The 17,388-nt window shown below is 40.3% G+C and overlaps 1 protein-coding gene across 2 annotated transcripts in view; it reads left to right on the top strand.

The window, feature by feature from the left end:
* Window positions 1–17,388, top strand: part of DGKI (diacylglycerol kinase iota) — a 499,667-nt gene that overhangs the window by 398,453 nt on the left and 83,826 nt on the right. For both annotated transcript variants that reach the window (XM_062198081.1, XM_062198090.1), the window contains 2 exons: window positions 10,890–10,969; window positions 13,653–13,697. In XM_062198081.1, the coding sequence (XP_062054065.1) occupies window positions 10,890–10,969; window positions 13,653–13,697 (125 nt within the window). The remainder of the gene's footprint in view (window positions 1–10,889; window positions 10,970–13,652; window positions 13,698–17,388) is intronic.

Raw genomic sequence — 17,388 nt, forward strand, 5'->3', positions numbered from 1 at the left:
TTGTGGAGCCCTGCCCAGGGCACTGTGCTTCCAACCGTGCCCCTTCCTCAGCCGTTACTTGTCTCTTCCCTCCCTTCTCTGAGTTTGGCAGTAGACCCTCTCTGGGTGTGTGTGGCCCATGGTCAATGGGAAGGAGGAATAGTCCAGAACAGGGGCTCTTGAGTACGACAAGCCTAAGATGGAAACCTAGTTGTTCTGTTTAGTAGCTGTAACCTAATGTTACCTAACCTTTCTGAAACTCAAGTTTGTTTTTTTTAATTATAAAAACAGAGATAATGATAGGTACTTTCAGGATTGTGACAAAGATTAAAAAACCAGTGAACGTGGTATGTTACTGACATAAGTATGATCTTCTTTTCCTCTTTACCTTCATACTTTCTTCCCTTTTTTTCCAGGGCAGGCATTCAGTACCCTGGTTGAGATGTTGCTTAGATGCCTGCATCCCATAACAGAGAACCTTAGGCTCAAGTTCCGGCTCTGCTTCAGATCCAGCTTTCTAATAATGTGCACCCTGTGAGGCAGCAATGATGACTCAAGTGCTTGAGTCCCTGCCATCCATTTGGGAGATCCAATTGGAGTTCCTGGCTCCTGACTTTGATTTGTCCCTGCCTTTGACTGCTGTGGGCATTTAGGGACTCTTTGCCTTTCAAATGAATTTTTAAAATACATGAAAAGAAAAAATAATAAAATTAAAATACCTGTCATCATTTTCTTGTTCATCCAGATTTATTCTACCCATGCCTATGTGCCTATGTGTATCAGCTTACATCATGTTATACAGTATAAACCCTTACAACATAACCCAAGATTATGTATCTTCAACATAGCATGGATCAGATTAGGCTTCTATGAATACAAAACAGTCTGTCTGGCCTAGCTGGCTTTGCAGAGGAGGAGTCGATTCACTAGCATAAGGAAATAAATGGCTGCAGCCACTCTGCTTCTCCTCTCAGTGCTGCTTCTCAGAACCTCCCAGGCTTAGGTTCAGAACAGCTGTCTTGGGGTAAGTTCTCCTTAGCTTAGTTATCTGCGAACCACAAAGTTTGCATTTGCCTTAACCTCCAGTTCCCTTCCACTGTGTATTTTCACTGACTTCAACAAAATTTACCATTCTTTTAAGGTTTTACCAGAATAAAATTTGCCTTCTGAGGTTGCTGGGAAGGGCCATTACCTCAAATTTAATCCACAAGAGGTCTTTTGTCTTATTTTGATGAAATAAATGATTTGCTTGAGAAGATTGTAGTTTTTTAAATTTTTATTTATTTGTTTGAAAGCCAGAGTGATGAGAGAGGGAGAGAAGTGGGGAGGGAGGGAGGGGGGTATAAAGAGAGAGAAAGAGAGAGAGAGAGAGAGAGAGAGAGAGAGAGAGAGAGAGAGAGAAAGAAAGAAAGAAAGAAAGAAAGAAAGAAAGAAAGAAAGAAAGAAAGAAAGAAAGAAAGAAAGAAAGAATATTCCTGGTTCATTCTCCAAATGCCTGCAATAACGGGGGTTGCACCAGTCTGAAGCCCGGATCTAGGAACTCATCCTGGGCTTCCCTCCTGGGTAGCAGGGACACAAGTACTTGAGCATCCTGCTTCCTCTTAGAGTGTGCACTAGCAGGAAGCTGGGATCAGGAGTGGTGCTGGGACTCCAACTTGTGCACTATGAAATATGGGCATCCCAAGCTACAACATAACCTCTTGACCAAATGTCCATCTCCACTTGAGGAAACTGTTGATTGTCTTTTGCATCTGATCTTTGGAAAGTATATTTCAAGTGTTCTTAGAACTCCAGGCATCTTCTATTATAGCTTTTAATAACTTTGGTTTCTAAAGTTTTGGACACTTCAGTTCTATAGATAGGATACCTGTGCTTCTATATTTCCTAACTCCATTTAGCATTTGTGGTGAAAATTTTAGAAATCACATTTTGATATATTTCCTTTTAGTGTACATATACTTTAAAAGTTTTTATAGATAAAACTGTACACTTGGGGAATTGTTGCTTGAAGATTTTGAATTTGCTGAATATGAATACTGTTAATTTATGCATATTTGGCATAAATTTGCATAATGAGTTCAAGTAGTCATAACTTAAAGTACAGAAAAAAAAATAATTAGTATGATCTGTTGGCATTTTATCGAAAACATAAAATCCAAAGCATGAACATGTGAAGTGTATAATGGATTTTGCAATCCATTAATCTAATCACATTTTGGATTACGAGATAGTTCAGCAAACAGAAATTGGGAAAGGACATTAATGGAGGTCAAGGTGAACCCTTCGAAGATAGCCAGGCCAGGACTCATGTTGTGGTTGGAAGAGGTGATTGGTGCTATCATTTTCTCAGGGCTGAGGATCACCAGGTAACTTCTCAATTTCTTCTCCGTTTCTATATCTGAATTAGTCAAAGCTTCATTCTTGACTTAATCACCTCAGGCTTTCATAAAAATCACTGCAGATTGGTGGCTTAAACACCAAATGCTTAGTTCGCACAGTTCTGGGGTGGGAGTCCAGCATCAGAGTTCCTTCCTGGTGAGGTCCTGTGGAGGGCTATATTTCTGGCTCGCAGATGGCTGCTTTCTTGCTGTGTCATCAAATATATGTGTCTCAGAGTTTTTGAGAGAATTGAAACCCTAGGATATATAGTTTATACATTGGAGGAGAGATCTGCTTGGAGACTGACTCATGTAATTATGGAGACCAAGAAGTCCGTCTGCAAGCTGGAGAACCAGGAAAGCCCATGATACAATTCAGTCTAAGTCCAAATACCTGAGAACCGGGGGAGCCAACGTGTACCTTCCAGTCTGAGTATGAGGGCTGAGGTGGGATGGAGATTTCTGAAGGCTAGGAGAACAAAAACCACAATGTCTGAGGGCAGAAAAAGATGGATGACCCAGCTCATGGAAAGAAAGAACTCACCCTTCCTCTACATTTTGTTTCTGTCCAGGCCTTCAATAGATTGAAATGTGCCTGCCCATGTTAGTTAGAGTGTATCTTCTAATATTCAGTCTATTGATGCAAATCCTAATCTCTTCCTGAAACATGCTCACAGACATATCCAGAAAAAGCCAGAGATAATGTTCTACCAACTCTTTGAACACCTTTTATCCCAGTGAAGTTTACATGTAAAACTAACCATCACAACTTGTATGTTATGTACATAGGTTTAACGATCAATAGTAAAATAGCACCTGCATACCTACAGCCTAGATAAACGAAGTAGTACCTGCACTCATCCCTCTCCTACTGAGAATTGCTCAACTGTGTTCTGTACTTGCTACTCTCTTGATAGATGCGTATTTACTATCAGTCTGTTCATCCCTAAACCCATTATTAGGTGGTTTTCAAAAACCTAAACCTCCTTGTGTAAAGAAAAGCTAATTCTTTCACTTGTAGATGAGCACTTCCAAGAGAGCTGAAAAGACTCTTTGATTATTGTCTGCCTTCAGCTTCCCTGAAGGTTCACCTGAGTCCACTCTGAGAGGATTTAGTAGGCAAGATCATGTTTGAGTCCTGGGAAATGTTGTGTGGGTTTTAGGTGTCAAGCAAAACTATGGTTGGAGGCAATGGGCTTTTTAATTTTTCTGCTTCACTGTGACCTAACTCTGGCCCTCGTAAATGTGTTAAGACACGGCACATCAGGGGATGATATAGTGAAATATACAGACATATGTATCCAGTAGAGGCTTTCTATCCTCGGGTTGAAAAATAACACTGCAGGATTTTTGAGAATCTTAGGGATGACAGCTTTCTATCGGCCTGTCCTTGAGCTGTAGTTCTCCAGTTGTTTTTTGGTCCAGTACATCTATCACCCTGGATTCTTCTAGCCTCTGCGTCTTTGTTGGGTTTCTAATTTCTTATATCTCATGCATTCCTTTTTATTACAAACTCAACTTTATCTGGCAAATAATTCAATAGCTTCGTGATGGAGAGTATGTCCTTTATTCAATTCTTAGATTTGCTTAAAGGTTTGGATTATGTGGGAGGGTCTTAGAGTTTTGAAATCATGGTTAAATTGCTTCCCTTACTGTATGCTGTCTTCTTGAAGTTCAAAACCATTCCAGTTCCTGATCCTTTGTATGTGATCTGCTGCTTTCTTTTCTGAAAGCTTGTAGTGCCTTTTCATCATCCTCAATATTCTTAAATATCAAAATAAAGTGTCTTCATACTCTACAGTTATGGTCATAGATACTTGTTGAGTCATCTCAACTTGAAAATGAATGCTGTTTAGATCTCGGAAATATGCTTGATTTTCTTTCCTTTTCTGATAATTACTCTTCCCTTTTTTTGTTTTAGGAACTTCTATTATGTATCTTCTATTTTCCATCTTTTAAATTTTACACCATTTTGTGGAATTTTCTGTATCTTCTAATCTTTCTATTGAACTTTAGTCTATACATTTTTTTATTTTCAAAAACTTTTGTCCATTTTTTTGGTTAACTGATGCTCCTTTTCATTTTTCTTTTGCATATTCTTAAACCTCTTCTAATATAATCATGTTTTTACTTCATGGTTGGATAATTTTCTTTTAATTCTCTGAGTCTATTAAATATATAATTTTAAAAAATCATTAAATCTTAAAATATATTATTTTAGAATCATTTAATCCATGTAACATGCCTCTTATTCTATTTTTGCTTTGGTTTCTAGTTTCTGTATTAGAGGGATTTCTCAGTGTTCTGATAATTTTTGCCTTTTTACTCATTATTCAAAATGGAAACACAAAAGGTGACTGGAAGCTCTGAGCTTATGAATAAAGCTGATTGAGTTCAACTTCAATGTGGGGAAAGTAAGTGAATGGTTTCTTGGGAACAACCAGTCAGTACTTACATTATTCAGATTTGTTCCATTAAAACAAAATGGCTACAATAAGCTACTTATGCAGGAAGGTTTATTTTGGCTCCTAGTTTTGCAAGTCTACACGCTAAGGCTGGGCAGGCCCAGTTGGTTTAGCCATCTCAGGAGACTGGAGGTTGACAATGGCAGAACACAAGTGAAAGATTCACATGGGAACCCAGGAAGGTCCAAATTGGCTTTTTTTTTTTTTTTAAATAAAAGGTGTATTTATTTACTTGAAAGGCAGTGAGAGAGAGAGAGAAAGAGAGCGAGCGAGCGAGCATCCATCTGGTGGTTCACTTCCCAAATTTCTACATTGACCTGGGCTTAGACAAGCTGAATCCAGGGCCAGGAACTCCGTCTAGGTCTGTATTATGGTTGGCAGGAGTCACTACTTTCCCAGATTGGAAGTGGAGCAGCCAGGAATTGAACTGGGGCTCATATGGAATGCTGGCAACAGCTTAACCTGCTGCACCACAATGCCAACCCCAGCCAACTGGTTATTTGTTGGCAACCTCTCTTGAGAACTACATTCCGAGGGTATGCCCCCAAAAATCCAAAGATCACTCACTAGGCCCACCTTCTAAACTACGTAATTGGATTATGCTTTCACCTTCTTATTACCATTAATCTATGACTTGTGGAATAAAATCCATGTGAGGTTGGGAGCCAAATCCTGGTATCACCACAGCAGTGCTCCCCTTAGACCTGTAGGAAAGATTTCTCAACTTTAGAAAGCCTTGTTGTGGCGCTCTTCCAGATTTTCTGTTCCATGGAAGATGTGTCTACAGTGCTAATGGAAACGGTCAATTAGGACTTGTTCTACCTTCTTTTTTTCCATGCTTTGGATTATCAGAATTCCTGTCCCAGTAGCCCGAGTCCAGCTTCTGATACCTACACAGTTCTCTTATACTCTGGTCTCCTGTACAGTGTGCATACAACTGAGCCCCTTAGGGACACCTTTTGGTATGGGCTTTGGAGAAAGTTTGGAAGCATGGTCTGACATAGCCATATACCTATGTACAAGGCTATCAGTGTTTGGAATTGAGCTGGAGAGTGGAAAGAAAATGAGGCCTCAGTATGGGCCACAGTGTTTTGTCTCAACACTCCATGAAGCACAAAGATTAGGAATTTGAATCTCAATCACATATCTATGAAGAGACATTCGTCAAGGTAGGAAGATGAACATAATTTATTTCAGTTTGGAGACTTCTTAAACTTATAAATATGTAGATATATGGAGTTCAGGGCTTTATGATCTTGGGCCTTAAAAATGCTGGGATGGTACTACTCCCTTGTGAATGTATTTCTCTATGAGTTAGTTGGATTCCTCAGAGAAGAGTCACCCAGTATCTTTCCAAGGAGATGGGTCTCAGGCTGCTAGTTTTTGGACAGACCTTTGAGAGAAAAAAGATAAGTATCGCTGCAATCTGGAAATGGTCCATCATTCCCCATTTTCTTTAAGGTGACCACACCTGCCAAGATTGGGTGGTGGGGATCTAGTGAACAGAAAAGCCTCCTATTTTTGCCCCTCCTTTATCCTCAGTTCCTGAAGCACTTGGAGCTGACAGTTTGCCGGCCTTTTGAGGACTTCGCCATGTAAACTGAGTTGGTTCTCATCCATCCCCACCATGGTTTAGGATTGAACTCTGTAGGGGCTCTGACTCACTTACCAATTTTCCATCTGTTTCATCTGTTCCTATTTGCTCTCACTGTTTCTCCTCATTTTTGTTGGTTTATGTTTTGTCGTTGTTGTTAATCCATTCACTGTAGCTTAGCAGTATTTCTGATGAGAGAACTGTATGCGTGTTAAATCTGCTATCTTAATCTAGAAACCGGCTTGTTCTTTGTGCTTAGTTACAGCCTGCAAATTTCCGTTTAATCTCTGCAATAAAAGTTCCATTAGGTAGGTTGAGTATTGACTAATTCTTATTGGGATAAAGGCTCTGAGAGCAGAATAAGATGAATCATCAAGATCTGGGATGGTGCTGCTAATGCTTAGGTCATCAGCACTCTCACTCTCCTAATTAAAACGAAGGAACTTCAATTAAGTTTGGCAGCTGGTTATCAATAGTGTGAGAGGGAGATGGCAATTTTCCATGGTCACCTGTAGACCTCCAAGAGAAGTGGGAAGTCATAATATTTTTGTCCTCCAGTAATTTTTCCCATGCCCTAAACAGTGGAAACTAGTTTTAAGTAAAGAGAATATAGCTTATGAAATGCTTGGTAGCTAACTCTTATGATATTATGACTTAAAGGATAGGTGGCAGGTGCATCTGTGTTCTAGCTAAGGATACTCATAAGATAGTGAAGATAATGCAGTGAAAACTGAGAGTGATGCTTTCTTAACTTGGTTTTAAATATAGTATTGCACTGAATCCTCACAAAATCCTGTAAGATACCTATTCTGAACGACATAGTCTTTACACCAAGGATCATAGGAATTGAGTAACTTGTAAGAGCAAACAGCTCATTTGAGTCATTTGCAAGACCAAAGTAGTGCTGGAATTTGAATCCAGGAGTGGATGACCTTCCTACAGTATCCTGCTACCTTTTTTTTGACAGGCAGAGTGGACAGTGAGAGAGAGAGAGACAGAAAGAAAGGTCTTCCTTATGGCATAGAAAATTAATTAATTTGAAAAAAAAATTATGTAGGATCTCTGTCTTTAATGTGCTGTACATTGCTATTTAATGCTATAATTAGTAATCCAATGGTAGTTTATTCACTTTACGCTGCTATGTGGGCAAAATGTTGAAATCTTTACCTAATACATACTAAACTGATCTTCTGTATATAAAGAGAATTGAAAATGAATCTTTACATGAATGGAAGGGGAGAGGGAGCGGGAAAGGGGAGGGTTGCGGGCGGGAGGGAAGTTATGGGAGGGGGGAAGCCATTGTAACCCACAAGCTATACTTTGGAAATTTATATTCATTAAATAAAAGTTTAATAAAAAAAAAAAAAAAAGAAAGGTCTTCCTTTGCCATTGGTTCACCCTCCAATGGCCTCTGCGGCCGGTGCACCGCACTGATCCGAAGCCAGGAGCCAGGTGCTTCTCCTGGTCTCCCATGGGGTGCAGGGTCCAAGCACTTGGGCCATCCTCCACTGCACTCCCGGGCCACAGCAGAGAGTTGGCCTGGAAGAGGGGCAACCGTGACAGAATCCGGCGCCCCAACTGGGACTAGAACCCGGTGTGCTGGCGCCGCAGATGGAGGATTAGCCTATTGAGCCGCAGCACCGGCCATCCTTCTACCTTTTAGGAACAAATTTGGTAATTGTCAGTAATCATGCTATGAAACTATAATAGAGGATGCCATTGTCTTTTCTTTTCGTTTTACCTCCCAGTTAATAGGTAAATATATCTCCATTAAAAGCAGCTACTGGTTCTCAGCTCCTGGAGAAATAGGTAAAGTCCTTGATGTTATGCACATAGAACTGAATGGCACATCTTTGAAAACTTTTTTCTACTTCTTCTTTCTTTGATTCCATCTCTTGAACGTACATTATCTAATTATGGTTTAGAATGTCTGCTGCCAAGTTCATTGAATTTATTTTTGGAGCAGACTGAATCTAAACGTTGAAAATAAAAAGGCTATCAGAGATATTCTGCAATTCTATAAAACATAAATTCTGATTTAAGTAAACAAGTAAATATTGTTTCCAATTCATTTCTCTACATTTTCACATTTGAAGAGAAGATATCATTAAGCAAGACTCCAATGTGGATTGTCATGTTAATTATACATTCCATTTCTGAAAACTTTGACTTATGTAGGCTGAAGTTCTAGCTTTCCCTATCATTCCTCAAATATTAGAACTTGGCCTGCCCTTATTTTGGTGGGTCGCTTTATTTGGATGCATTTAGTAGCCCTGCTGAGATGATTACCTTGATCAGTGCTTGTAGGGGATGTCCTTACTGAATTCATCTTGGATTCCCCTCAAAGATCCATGGCTGCCATGCTGAGAACAGTTTTTTGATGCTTCTATTTATCTTTAAAAAGAAAGGGAAATCTTCTTATGCACATGTGGGCCTGGCAGGGGTCCTCACCTTCTGCTTACCTTGTTGAAGAGTAAGCCAACAGAAGTCCTGACCCAGTGCACACTCTACTTCTGCTCCAAACGCTTGCTTGCTTGTCTACCCTGGAAGAACTGCCTTGTATCTTAAAGATACCCCTTCCTTCTCTTTTCCATTTGGACAGGGCCTAAGCCCATCTTCCTCCATCTTTTTGCAAGCGTTTCTTGAGTGTCTCCCATTTCTGTACCAGGCATTTGGTAAGTGAGTGTGAACAAGCCTTCTTATGGCCGACCTGAGGACATGTACACTCACTCATAGGCTTCCATGGTGGTGCTTTAAATGTGGATGCATGCAGGACTTTAGAATCCTAAAGAAAAGGGCAAGTGGGATCCCTGAGCTCTCTGTGGTAGAAACTAATCTTAGTGATAATGCTGAGAAGAAAGTCTATTTCTTTTTCTCTAGACCATCCCTACTCCTCTGGCTAGAAGATCACCCCTACTCCTCTGGCTAGAAGATCACCCCTACTCCTCTGGCTAGAAGATCGAATGGGGCTCTGTGTTCTTCAGAGAGCCTAAAATCGTGCCCTCCCCACCCTCCCATAGGATGTAGTTCCTCTTCCCTGGAGTTTTCAAATGGTGAAGTGAACACATTTAATACAGCCTTTGTGATATTTGTTAGTTCTTTGTTTATATGGATATATATTGCCTTCATTACTACACTCCATGGCATTTAAGTATATTACACTTTAAAGCTGTCACACTTGGATTTTTCAGACCCATTTATTGATGATGATTCTTTAAAATTAAGAAAGTTTTTTTGTAAGATTTATTTATTTGAAAAACAGGGAGGGAGGGAGGGAGGGAGGGAGGGAGGGGGAGAGAGAGAGAGAGAGAGAGAGAGAGAGAGAGAGAGAAATCATCCATTTGCTAGTTCATGCCCCAAGGACCATGCTGGTTGGAGCTGTGCCAGGAACCTGTAACTCCATCTAGATCTCCCATGTGGATGACAGGGGCCCAAGAACTTAGGCCATCTCCTGCTGCTTTCCCAGGCACATTAGCAGGGAACTGTCACAGTATCGGAACAGCTGGAACTCCACCGATAACTTGTAAGGGATGCCAGCATCTCAGGTGGCAGCTTAATCTAATGTGGCACAACCCCAACCCCTGTGTGAAAGATTTTAAAATGATTTTTGGTAACACCATTGTTGTATCATCTGTCTAGTGGTTTCTAACTGGTTAATTCAAGATTTTGAAAAAAAAATGTTAAACCATAGATTTGATAGTGTAGCTGTACTTTTAAAATAAGAAATATGTATTTGTGCTTCTTTAAGTTTGGGGAAGGAGAATATTTTTTAGCATTTCAGGAATTTTTGGATATATCTAAGTAGGAGGTTCCACCCACTTGAGCCACCATGTGCCATTTGCCACCGATTAGTAGGGTGTTTTATCAGGTGCATAATTTAGTTTCTCCTATTGTTTCCTGTGGTCCTGCTGTTACCACTCATAGACTGACCATCTTTAAAATTAGTTGAATTTTTTGAGCTCTGTATTTTCTAGAAGGTTTTCTTTCCATATCTTTTAAATTTATTTTAAGATTCCATGCCTTTCATTCTGGTGTTGGTCATCAGGTAGCAACAGTGCCTTGAGTTCTGGAGTCGCATAAACTGTTGCAAAGTGACAAAAGGATAAAGCCACATGCATTCAGGAGGGGGAGGAGTAAGCGTTCAGAATTATGTACTCCTAATTCCTCTTCGGGAGTGTGCCCTTGGGTTGTCTCTTGCAAATGCAGACATAAATTATCAGCTGGTGCCGATCAGTGTTCTGGTTCTACCAGTCCCCTGTAACTGGGACTTACCCTTCTTACCAGGGCCCCCAAGATAAAAGCACAACATGGATCATGCAAGGGAAGCGTACGAAGGGTGTTCATTTCTTCTGTGGAAATATCTAAAAGATCCATTATTTAGGAGAATTTTTTTAAACCATGAGACACAGGTTAATGCCAATCTGGAAAAATCAAATATGTTATTTTAGGTTTTTCTTTTTCCTTCACCCTTAGCCATACCCCTGGGTATTCTTGTTGTGCGTGGAGACTGTGATTTGGAGACTTGCCGTATGTACATAGACCGCCTACAGGAGGTGAGTTTATTGAGCCCGTTGTTTTTCTACTCAGCTTTCCATTTTTATGGAGGATTACCGGCTGTATGTAGTTGTTTCTGAAATGAGGCACTGGGGGATGAAATAGAAACACCACTGTATCCTTTAAGCCTGCTCTGCAGGTCTCCCTCCTCAACCACGACTGTGGTTTCCTTCCTCAGGTGGTCGGGATGGCAAAGTGTTGGTTGGGTTAACGACAGGCGGCTGTTCTTCACTGTGTTCCATAACTATAGCTTGGAATGTCTTGTCTTCTTTCCAGCCTACAAACCTGTATGTTTTGAGCTATACAGAATTTCAGAGGGTGTTGATAAATAATGAAAGAAAACAGAGATTTGGGGTTATTTAATGCTTTGTATCTACCACAGACTTCTCTCAAAAGAGAGCTAGATTTTGTTAAAAATGAAACTTCTACAGGAAAGAAAAGTTATCTGTATTATATGAGAAGTTGTCAGAACACAAAAGGAATAATCTTTTTTTTTTTTTTTAATCAATCTGATCTTGTCACAGAGAAACAGAAAGAGAGTATTTCATTTAAAGGATTCCCATGAATGCGAATGTCCCTAGGAAAGCCAGGAGACCCACTATCATGGTTACAGTTGTTGCTTTTTGAAGTTTTGGGGGAGACTATGAACAGTCTTCATTCCACAAATATCACACATAGAAGTTTCTTGATCATTAGTATTTTTTCTTTATGTTTACTTATTTGTTTTCACCTACTAGAAATGCAGAGAGAGAGAGAGAGGGAGGGAGGGAGAAATTTTCCATTCACTGATTCAGTCTCTAAATTAGTTGAAATAGCCAGGGCTCAGCCAAGCTGAAGCCAGGAGCCCAGAACTCCATCTGTATCTCCCATATGTGTGTCAGGGGCTCAAGCACTTAAGCCATCATCCACTGCCTCCAAGGTGCATTAGCAGGGAGCTGGATCAGAAGTGAAACAGCTGGGACTCAAGCCAGAACTTTGATATGGGATGTGGGCATCCTAAGCAAAGTGAAACACACTGTGCGACAATGCCTGCTCCTATCCTTGGTTTTTGATGCAATATGCAAATTTCAGTTGTGCTTCTCATATATGGTGTGGATGTTAGTGTTTTTAAAATTCCTTAGAATTGTGTCCACTTAGCTATGAACATTAGATTCCATGATTCTTTGCAGAAATAGATTCAGGTAGGAAGAATAGAGTGGTATGAAAAATTATTATCTTTTTTCTTTATCATTATTAAGAATAGAGACAGAGTTGCATATTAAAATATTTAGAGGCAGATGTCTAATTTAGAATACTAATAAGGTTTCATTTAGCTATGTAGATCATGGATAGTTGCTTGAATACATTGAAATGTGCAGACTTTTTGTGATGTGACGCAGGTGCTCATGTATATTCTCAGAATTTACAGTATCTCGTTTTAAGTGAACCCTAATCAACAAACTGACAATAACAAAGTAATCATAATTGGAACCAAACTTTGTTTTTATTTTAAAGTCAGAGTCACACAGAGAGAGAAGGAGAGGCAGAGAGAGAGAGATCTTCAACTGCTGGTTCACTCCCCAGTTGGTCGCAACGGCTGGAGCTCCTAGCCGATCCAAAGCTAGGAGCAAGGAGCGTCTTCTGTGTCTCCCATGGGAGTGCAGGGGCCCAAAGGACTTGGCCATCTTCCACTGCTTTCTCAGGCATAGCAGAAAGCTTGGTCAGAAGTGGAGCAGTCGGGACTCGAACTGGCACCCAAAGGGATGCCAACTCTGCAGACGGTGGCTTTACCCAGTAGGCCACAATGCCAGCCCTCCAAACTTTGTTTTAAACTTAACATTCAGTTGACTTTAATAAGGCCTCACCATAGCAAAGTATGTGACTGCTGAAAGCCAATTTATTGTTGTGCAAATCACACCGGTGTTTGACTAAAGGGGAATTCTAAAAAAACAAACAAAAAAAGGAAAGCATGAACTCACCAAATGGAAAGGGAAAGTTTTAAAACTAACTTGGCACAGAGAGCAAGGTGATGAAGCCCTGTGGGAAGCAGGTGTACTGACAAGGGGAGCCAGGATTGCTGACATCTGTCAATAGAATAATGACACTCATTAGCAAGGAAGCCTGGGGGGCCTGAGAGTGGTGACAACTTAGTAGTACAACTTTACAAAGAGAGTCCCTCTTTCAGAAAAGCCTCATTAATTTTAACCCTGGTAATTTGCAATTCCTGATAATGCAGAAGCAGATAGTAATTTTCTTGGTGCAGAAATGTGTCAGGATAAACACATTTACCTTGGCACTGTGCATTTGGTTTAACATAAAGAAATTCTAAGCGTAGAAAGGAACTTCCAAAGCCTTTCTAATACAGTACAAGTTCAGCTGCAAATTAAATATGATCCCATGTATTACAATAAAATTACTTATTTTTTCTTTTGATCTTTTCTATCTTTGAAATCATAATACATCACTTATCTCTAAATGCTAGTTAAGATTTATAATTTTCAATAGCTTCAGAGAGACCTTTTTTCCTCTGTCCAGCTCAGTGTTTCTGATTATTTCTGGCTTTTCTTTCTTTAACTCTGATGAATTTGGGCGAGATAGATGTTTTCCAGATGAGCATAGTGACATTAAATTGAGTGTTCAGTTGATAGCATCACAGGGCAGCTTGTTCCAAACTAATTGTAAGTGTATTTTTCTTCTCATTAGGATCTGCAGTCAGTTTCTTCTGGCTCCCAGAGAGTTCATTACCAGGTAACTCATAATTGACTCTCCTTGTTCCTTACCTTTTGGCCAAGAGAAATCCACTTTTCAATTTCTATCTTATTTGGCATTGTGGTCCACTTTTTCTCTAGGGATAGAGTTCGTGCTAGGAAGAACCTGGAGAGATTGTTATTCTGATTCTTTTGTATTGTGCTAAGTTTGGGTCATACTAGAAAAAAATTCTTTTTGGCTTTTCCCCCTACATCATTTGGAAAAGGTTATAAAATGTGCTTTCAATGATGAATATCATAAAATTAAAATCAAACCAGCTTAGTGGGGAAAGGGCCTACCGGTTCATATAAGCAGAGAGGCCAGATCAGGGCAGATTTCATGTACCATTTGGTCCAGGTTCATGCGTCATGTTTCTGCTGGTCTTTCTGCTTTGTTTCTCTCCTTCTGTTGGTTTTACCTCTGGACTAGATATTTTCATGGTCCCAGATAACCTCCACTAGCAAGCATGCTTCACATAACCGTCAAGCAAAATTTCTAAAATGTAATCTGCCTGGTCCATCCTGGTCATTTGTCTCCAGATCTACACCCAGTCTGCCCTCTGTTTTCCATGACCTATGTCAAGTCCACAGAAGAGCACCCAGCTGTCTTTTGCCCCAGCAGACTTTGGACCTCCCGCATCCCTCCCATGCTGCACAGACCCATTGTGTTTGCTCCAGCATGATTTAGATACCAGTGCACAGTATCGCTCTAAATTTCAGTGGGCTCATGTAAAGCTCCCTGAGTAGGCCTCTGAGAGACCCCTGTGCCCTTCCCTACTGGGGAGGGTGTGTGGGAGATGAGCATGCCAACAACTCCCTCCCTTCTCTGCCTCCTTGCAGGGAAAGACTTAAATATATTTAAATTATAAATTTTTGAATACTGTTTTAGTTCCTCACTTGGGGTTTTGTGTGCTTCACTGTATCTGAAACTCCTAATTTCTTTTTTAAAAACTGAAAAAACAACACTCTAAAGAAGAGCATATGCCTTGTAGCATTCATGACAGCTTTCTCCCTCTACAAACGTATACTCTCTACCCTCAGCCAAAACAGCTTATTAACTTTTAGTTTCAATGGCAGGAATGAACTTGTACTTATTTATTTTTTAAGGTTTTCTTGTATTTATTTGAAATGAGAACGAGAGAGAGAGAGAGAGAGGAGAGCAAGCTATTTTCCATCTGCTAGTTCACTCCCCGAATGGCTGCAACAGCTAGGTCTGCTCAGGCTGAAGCCAGAAGCCAAGAACTCCATCTGGGTCTCACATGTGAGTGTCAGGGACTCAACCACTTGAGCGATCACATGCTGCTCCCAGGATTTGCATGAACAGGAAGCTGAAACCAGGAGTGGAGCTAGGATTTGAGCCCAGGGACTCCAATATGGGATGGTACCCTGTGTGCACATGCCCACCCCTTTACCTTAATATTAGGTAAAACATAACAGTTCTCACATTGGCTGTTTGCATATCTACCTAAAAACACTATCTAGATATAATTCTACTGCTAAAAATATGATGTTTTGGGCTGGTGTTGTGGCACAGTGAGTTAGGCTTGTGCCTGCAATGCTAGCATCACATGTCCCAGTATTGGTTCTATTCCCATTTGCTCCATTTCTGATCCAGCTCCCTGCTAATGTGCCTGGAAAGTCAGCAGAAGATGGCCCAAGCACTTGGGTTCCTGTCACCCATATAGGAAACCAGGACGGAATTCTGAGCTCCTGGCTTCAGCCTAGCCCAGGCTTGGTCATTGCATCTACCTGGGGATTAAACCAGCGGGTGGTAGATTCGCTGTCTCTCTTTCAAGTAAATAAATAAATAAATCTTTGAAAAGTATAATGCTTTCAAAACTTAGAAATGATTGCTGACAGTGGTATTAAAATATTATGAATATCTTTTTTTAGAAGCTTATACTTTTTATTCTTGGATAGTTTGAATATTTTCAGTTTTATCCAAATATCTTAAACACTTATCCTCACTAATTTTAATGAAAATGTATTTATTTATGATCTTGGCTTATGTAGTCATTTTGAAATGAGAGTTTGATTGTGGATATTTTGTACCATCTTTCCTTGCTGGCATGTCCATACACATCCACTGAGATCACAAGGTGGTCAGACTCTAGAATATGATAAGGATATTTGTTTCATTTATTGTTTGACAATAACATACAGAAAGATTAATTATATTTTTTGTACTGTATCAAAATCTTGCTGTATTTTTTTTTTTTTTTTGCTTGCTTGCAGTCAAGTCAAACCTTGCTGTCAAGACTCATTCATTATAAATGACACACCAAAAGGCTTTGTGTACTGAGCATACAGGATAACCAATACAGTGATCAGGGATAAGTGTCAGCAATGTTGCGTACCCCTACACAAGGGACAGAGCTAGTGAAAGCAGGGACCTTTGATTATTAAGGGATGGCTGGAACTAAGAAAGACCTAAGAAACCTGGGAGCTTCTCATTAAACAGAGGCTTAACCTCGAGAGAAATTTCTAGAATTAACATGGCCAGAGCACAGGGAAGGAGTGGTGAGGAGTTTCCTGTGCAAAGAACTGGTTGCAGCATGAAGCTAAAGGGGAACAGCTTTGACATTTGGCTAAGATCTCAGAGGCATATGTGGAGGGATGCTGAAGAAAGAGTTGTCTTCAGCCACACTGGCTTTGATATGCCTATTGCAGCCAAGAGGTTTGGTGAATGGAAGACGAATGTGTGAATATTGAGAATGTATTGAAAAACTCAGAGCAGGAGATAGAAATATTGAAGTCAACAGGAAATGGACATGCTTAAAACTGCAAGACTATATGAGATCACCTACGGGGAGTTTAGATAAAGAGGAGATCCCAGTACCATACCTTTAAGTATAACCTCTGTCAATGAGGACAGAGGTTCAACAGAATCATCAGTCGTCAAGAGCCATAGAAACTGAGAGTCACAGCAGGAAAGCTGGATCAAGGAAAAGTGGTATCATGAAAGCCTAGAGTGACAATATATACAGTATATTAACATGCGATGTTAATTAGGAAATCAGGTGAGAAGTGTATGGGAACTCTTTGTATTACTACCCCCACAGTTTTTGTTTCGTAAATATAAGACTATTCTGAACTAAAATACTTTATTTATTTATTTAAATAATTACTATTTATTTGAAAGAGCTATAGAGAAGGAGAGCCAGAGGCAGAGAGAAAAAGGGATGGGGGAGAAAGAGAGAGAGAGAGAGAGAGAGAGAGAGAGAGAGAGAGAGAGAGAATCTTCCATCTGCTGGTTCACTCCCCAAATGTCTGCGATGGCTGGGGTTGGGCCAGCCTGAAGCCAGGAGCCAGGAGTTTCTTTCTGTTCTCCCGCGAGGGTGCAGGGGCCCAAATACTTGGGCCATCTTCTGCTGCTTTCCCAGTCATATTAGCAGGGAGCTGGATCAGAAGTGGAGCAGCCAGGACTTGAACTGGCACCCATATGGGATGCTGACATTACAGACAGAGGCTTAACCTTTTATGTCATAGTGCTGGCCCCTCTGAAAAAAAATTTTTTAAAAAGAAAGCTAGAGGTGAACTGTGCTTTAAAAAGGGGAAATAAATGGATCATGCCAAATGCTGTAGAGGGGCTCGGATGATGTAGATTGATTTCTATATATTTTCTGAGGGTACAAATAAAATACATGGGATACAGGTGCTATGAATTTGTAAGTAGAAAGTGACAACCAACT

This window comes from Lepus europaeus, chromosome 1, assembly GCF_033115175.1.
Source record: "Lepus europaeus isolate LE1 chromosome 1, mLepTim1.pri, whole genome shotgun sequence".
Classification (NCBI taxonomy): Eukaryota; Metazoa; Chordata; class Mammalia; order Lagomorpha; family Leporidae; genus Lepus; species Lepus europaeus.